General features: G+C 33.8%; 1 protein-coding gene across 1 annotated transcript in view; it reads right to left on the reverse strand.

Annotated features, from left to right (window-relative positions):
- The window catches only part of CSMD1 (CUB and Sushi multiple domains 1), an 880,549-nt gene that overhangs the window by 130,802 nt on the left and 742,975 nt on the right, over window positions 1-6,772 (reverse strand). Inside the window, exon 37 of the mRNA XM_018562582.1 lies at window positions 392-510. Coding sequence (XP_018418084.1) covers window positions 392-510 — 119 coding nt within the window. The remainder of the gene's footprint in view (window positions 1-391; window positions 511-6,772) is intronic.

A 6,772-nucleotide genomic window follows, 5' to 3' on the forward strand; every position in this document is an offset into this window, starting at 1 on the left:
ATATATATGTGTATATATATATATATATGTAAATATAATGCAAAAACAGTACATAGATGTCTTATGTATATGTACACTGAAAATATGTTCAAGGCATGTATACAGACTTGATGCTGCAAAGTATATGATCCTTTTAGAAATATTGCCATTCTCTCCCACGGAAGCAGAACAAGTCCAAACAATGACTTTAAAATATTTATGGTTACACAGATGTGGTACCTGTCCAGCCCAATTTATTATTAACGACTATCAAAAATGGTATTACCTTTACATTTATATATCCATTTAGTATAACACATGAACTCTAGTGATAGGATCTTTACAACATTGTTTTGCTTTTTTTAATAACAAATATTTAATAGGTGAATACTTACTAAGTTGACCTACCTACCTGTAATGTGTAGCCAGGTTCACACTGAAAAGAGACTACATCATTAACCATGTAGCGATCCCCATTTTTAATACCATTCATTGGCAAAAGTGGTTCTGGGCAGGCAGTAAGACCAACAGCTGGTGAAGACACAATAAATATAGTAGGTAATTACTATGTACCTAAGCTTTATATTTTAACACAAAAACATGTCAGTTATCATGTATGCTTACTGGTTTTCTGATTTTCTGAGATGGTCTAGGTTTCTGAATAAACAAATGGTATGAACTCCAAACAGGTAGAGTTAAGATAAAGTTGAATTATCATAGGACCTATTTGTAGTCTGCTGCTTGACTCAGCAATAGGGAGGAGCTTGTATTTGTCCTAAACCTAGCCTGTTTGTAAATTGGTGAATGGGCAAACAAAATTACCAATTTGACCAGCTCACCCACCTGCTTGCAACTCCAGCTAATGCAGCCATAAGTAATTCGCTTAGTGGTGATATTATTACCTTAGGTTGGAATAGATGGACCTGTGTGTTTTACTATGTAAATATATGTAAACAAAATCAACAAATATTTTAACTGTAATCCCGAGTGCTGGATTGCCATACATCTGTTCACATTCCTGGTCACACATGCTCTGATTTTTAGAAGTGCAACCAATTAGAGCACTGCTGAAATATTTTGCCCATTTAGTGTAGAATTTGCTATCGCCCTTAAAGATTTTGCTACACAAATAAAAATCTCTGCAATTTGATTTAGGACCATTCTGCCTTAGTAAGAAAAGAAAAGGATAATTTTCTGAACGTATGTATGTTTTATGTGTTATTAAACATACCTATTTCTCAAACGCTACTGATATCCTAAATCTCCCAAATGCTATGAACAAATAATGTAAGATCCACTACATCGTGCTTATCTCTGTCGTTCTGAATCCACATATCACATACCACACAATTTTTATTCAAATTAAATTTCAGTGATTACTTGCAAAATAGGATTGTATTTGGTTTAATATATATTTTCACAAATGTTAGTTATTTTTTAGCTGATACCAATGAAATTTAAAAAACTAGTCACATGGCTAAATTAAAGACCCGTATACTTGTGTTAAAGCTTTGTGAATTAAGCCGATGATCTTGAATCCAAGCTAAAATGAAAAAATTATGCTATGTTTAATTACCATTGTATACAGAAAGCATTAAGTCAATGAATGCCAAAAATGACAAAGTGACAAAGTGACCACAGACTTTGCTAATAACATTAACATGAGAACCATGAACATGACATGTTACATTATTTTAATTAAGAGAACTATCCAGCAGGGAAAATGAAGCAAAGACTGTTAACAGCAAGTGTGTCAATTGTCATTTAAGTATCCAGTGACTATCTTAGACAGAAATTCAATAAACTAAGTAACTCAAAGAGCTTTGTCCAGCATGCAAACTAATTAGTCACTAAGATATACTGTATGTATAAGTTGCGCTCTAACTGTGGCCATGGAGTTTGCTATTAATCAGTTGCAATTTTTTGTTGTTGTTCATGGGTATGATTCAGAACAACTTTTCACAGCTTGTATACATTATTTCGTTTTGGTGAACTTAATCTCCTTCAGCTGGGCAATGTACAGATGATCCTTGATTTATGTAAAAGGTTAAAGTCATATCAATGGGGAAAAGGCAAACATTTTACTAAGCAGGTCAAGAAAAAAATACAGCTGATTAGTATTGAGCAGAGTGATTGTGGCAAAATTTCACTTCATTGCAGCATACTTCCAGGTAGGGAGGTGCACCTTTTAACCAAGTGGCCAACACAGCTGATCTCAGAGCTAGCCACAGAGATGCAAGGAGCTGTGAGGGAGTGCAGGTAAGGTATAAGTATATGGGGGCACCCTTGCTACGGACACTGTCACCTTGCCTTGGAAAGGTGACAGTGGCTATTGTATAAGTGGAGGTCATCATTTGTAGTGACTCCAATTAATTATACCTGGCAAAACCCTACTTTATTTACTTTTTCTGACCTTTTAGTTCTCTTTGTTTGTTACCAATATGCATGAAAATTGAGCAGAATTATGATGGATGCGGAAAATGATGGGTGAGAAACACACATGATATTGTTGTTGCTATCTTGCAGTTATTGCTAATTCTAAGTATTCCATTAAAGAAATACTTTTTAAGATTATGTTATCCCTGCATTTTTTTCAGTTTCTTTCTTTAAAAGTGTATTTCTATTCACAGTATTCCTTGATCAACTACAGATGTCCCCAACTACAAATAGCAAACAAATAAGTCATCTACTTCTTTCTTCACGTTACCATTCAAGCATGTATTGAAGTAGCTAGACTGACCTTGAAAATGTAAAGTACAAGTTTCAGACTATATTTTCTAGTGCCTTTCTGCTGAGAAAATACAATTTCAAATAAAATAAAGCCAATTATTACACATTTATAGACATTCATAAAGTAAAATTGAAAGTGAAGTGACATGAATGTTCTCACTCAGACTGTCAAATGTATGACATTACTAACAGTCTGCATATAAATAATTTTAATCAGTTGAATAATAAAAATGATAAGTTACTTGGTGATTAGTGTCCATACTTTGGGACAATTATCAGATTAAAATTGTCCGTTAATTTCCGTAGAGAATTTGCATATATAACCTTTTGGATATATTTTCTCAGGTTTTAAGATTACTCATTAAGATGAATTTCTGAAAGAACTAAAGCTGGGTATTTCAAAAATACATTTCTATTTAATTTAACAAGTCTTGAAAATAGCTTTGTAATAAAACATAGGAATGGTTTGTTAATATGACCTTTGTCATCCCATTAATCATGTTGTTATTGCACAGATCCCCATTCTCTTTAGAAAGGTTAAAACATTTTGTAGAGAAAAAAATGTATCTTTAACACAAATTAAATGTCTGCATACTGTAACAGCATACAGGGCTCTTTTGTTTCATTGCAATAACTGAAAAGGGCTTCTATAACAACAAAATCAGTCTGAACTAGAAAAGATTACACTGTGACATTGAAAAAATAACTGCATGCATCATGTTCTTAATAAAATGAATATCGATTTTGTCATTACTATAAATTCTTAGGTACAAAATAAATAGCTTACATCTTGTTCCAGACAGCTACTGGTGTGAATTAATAACAATGAATAAAGAAGCCATGGATGATACTGAAGAAATAATCGTAATAAAAAGCCTTTAAAATAATTAGATAAATGGGAAAGTAAACAAAATAAGTCAGGTTGTGAATAAAGACAAATAAATTGACTTAGTTGAAGATTCATCTAAATTAAGCCTAACTGGACACTAAAAAGCAGTTTTCCATATGGTGCAAGGCTTAAACTGGCCGTACAGGTAAAATGTATTTTGTTCAGAGAAGTCACTTGATTTCCCCATTCATATTAAACAGCATGGATGAACAAATTTGCCCTGCCAGCTATTATATTTGGACACCAGACACCCACAGCTGTCAGAAAACCAGAATAGTGACTGCAGCTGAATAGCTGCAACCACTGTTTTGTGGGCTTTTTTTGCCTGGCTCCTTTGATTGTTCAATCAAAGTTTGTCAAGTCAAATGGTTTTGGCAAGACCACCCAAGTTGTCAGCCAACTCACATAAATGTGGCCTTGCATCATCTATGCAAAAACTTGAGATGCAGTGTTGGACAGACAGGCTGTTCTATCGAAAAGTATAACCAAAGGCAAATGTTTTTTTCTTTAAGATTTGAGTAGAATGTTAAGGGGTTGGAACAGCTGTCAGGTATTTATTGCTGGAGGAAAATCCATCCAGCACATGTACCATTTTACGCCAGCTGGCAGGTGGCCCATGATGATATTGTTTAAATCCAATAACAAAAGTGGTCAGTATGCAAACAGTTAGAGCTTCAGATGTTTACTAAGGTAAAAAAACAAAAATGACAAAGAAGTGCAAAGAAAAGAACAAAAACCACCCACTTTTCAATGGCACGGAAGCCCCTTTCTCAAGGTATCAGGCATTTATGAAATAAACTACACATCTATTTATATATCCACATCTAAATACAACTCACACCACTTGAGTGACAAGTTGATTGCCCATGCAGGGTCTGGTAATGGCCCATTCAAAAAAAATTCAAAAAGTGTGCACCGCTCCAAATACAATTGTTCACAGTATCATATCAGAAAGATCAGTTGCTGTAGCTATCATAATGGGCTACTTAGCATCATCAAAATGTGAAACGACCAGACTGTTGACACATTTTATTTGCATTAACTACAAGTCACTTTCAGTTACTATACATTAAGCTCACTTCCTGTGACTGAAGTGCAAATTGTTTTCCATATTGAGTCAGGGACACAAATGGGAGGTCTTTTAAGAGCCTGATTATTGCAACATTTTGATGCTGCTGCGGAGCTATGCAGCCCATAATGATAGCTACAGCAACTGATCTTTATGACACAATTTTATCAGAAATTGAAGTTAAGGAAGTGCATACTTTTTAAATACTTTATGGGTGAGTAACAGACCCTGTATGGGTCAAATTGTCACACAGGTGGTTCATATATGGATAAATAAATAGACATGTAGTTTCTTGCATAAATTTTCAACTTGAGAAAGGGGGCCTCATCAATGTCACCAGGAATCAAATTGAGGATACATCCAAAACTTTGAGTTGCCACTACAACAGGAGTAGAGAGGAACTCTTCCAGTGGGTACATTTGTTCCTATGACAACTGTCTAAGATACATTTGAAAGATACCCGCTTACCTGTTAAGTCTACAAGACAGGAAATGAAGGGACAAAACTAACATCAGTTTTAACTCTCCTTTATTCTATCCAAAATGAAGAAAACAAAGTAGTTATGCTTAAAGTAAAAGTTTTGGCCATAGTTGGACATTAAAGTCTGCCAGTTTGTTTTCATGAATTACTTATTACATTAGATCTGAAAGTCTGCAGTCTAATGTGGAAAATGCTAGTAGACAACAGAACAGACTGTTCTGTCATGTCTATATTGTTCTTCCAGAAATATATAATCTATCGGATCAAGGTGGTAGATAGAGAGTGAGACCAAAACTAAGCAGCCAGGCTTATTACACCTTAGTGGAAATACACACTTGTAAGATTACAACAGATGCTACTGACAGAGGGAATTTTATTTGTACTTTTCTATGCAATAACCGAATCTCAGCAATGATTGTTAAATAAGAACATTGTACGGAAGTTCTCTTAAACTGTAACTAAACCATAAAAAACAAAGTGATATATGGTAGCTTACCAGTCCTGAAAATGCGTTGGCTGCATTAATTTTCTTTTTTTAAGGTTTTTTTCACTTTATATTCACCTAGTGATCCTGCGAACAACATACTTTGCCTATACTCACTTATCTACTGTATCTACGGAGGTGGTCCTGGTTGTCACACAGGTTGGACTTCAAACAAGTCTGCCTTTGTGCATTTCCATTACATGGTTGTTGATGGAATTAGTAGTTTACAAAATAGAGATACAATTGTTTTTTTATCTCACAGGAAGAGACATTGACACTGTAAATGAGAACTAAAGTAGCCATCTATGGACTGGTAAACTGCAATATGTTACATTTTTGTTTTTAGGTTTAGATACACTTTAAGGCATGCAATGCTACCAATAGCCACTTTTGTATGGAAATATAAAACACACATGGCATGTATCTGCTCTCATGTCAGTCTTCATTATTGTCCCTAATGCTACAGGGGTTGAGTGTTATTTTCAAAGAAAGTAGCTGCTCATTAAATGTAATGTAACTTCACTTAATGTAAAAGTGATAAAATGAAACTACAATTTAAAGAAGTGAAATTGGTACCACCTGGAAAAGAAAAGAAAGATGACTTTAACAAGAAGTGTTTGTACTTGTATGAACAGATGGCAGATCTGCAGAGGTTTAGTTCTTTACTTGTGCAAACTATGTTCTGCTTGTAAAAGCCAAATTATATACTTTAACTATGTTTTAAAAATGTGGAATTAAAATGTAGGTTTAAAAAAATCAGGGATATGAGCATATTGCTCTTTTTTTTATAATTATTAAAGCTGAACTGCAGGAAAACACAAGTGTACAGAGTTGAAATACACATATGTAAAATGTTCAGTCTACCAAACCGCTGTACACTCCTGCAATTAATACACCTGATAGGATGACAGGAAGGTGATATCACAACCGGTACTTATACAAGTTGTAAGTAAAAACAAGTTTATTTATGTTCAAATTAACTCTAGACAATTTTTATTTTTATTTTGGATAGAAAAATGAAGGGTAACAGCCTCTGTCCCTATTTACACTATATATATAGATAGATATATATCAATATATCAATATATCTATAGATATATAGATATATAGATATATATCTATCTATATATATAGAGATATA

This window comes from Nanorana parkeri, unplaced genomic scaffold, assembly GCF_000935625.1.
Source record: "Nanorana parkeri isolate BGI_ZX_2015 unplaced genomic scaffold, ASM93562v1 scaffold586, whole genome shotgun sequence".
NCBI classification, from domain to species: domain Eukaryota; kingdom Metazoa; phylum Chordata; class Amphibia; order Anura; family Dicroglossidae; genus Nanorana; species Nanorana parkeri.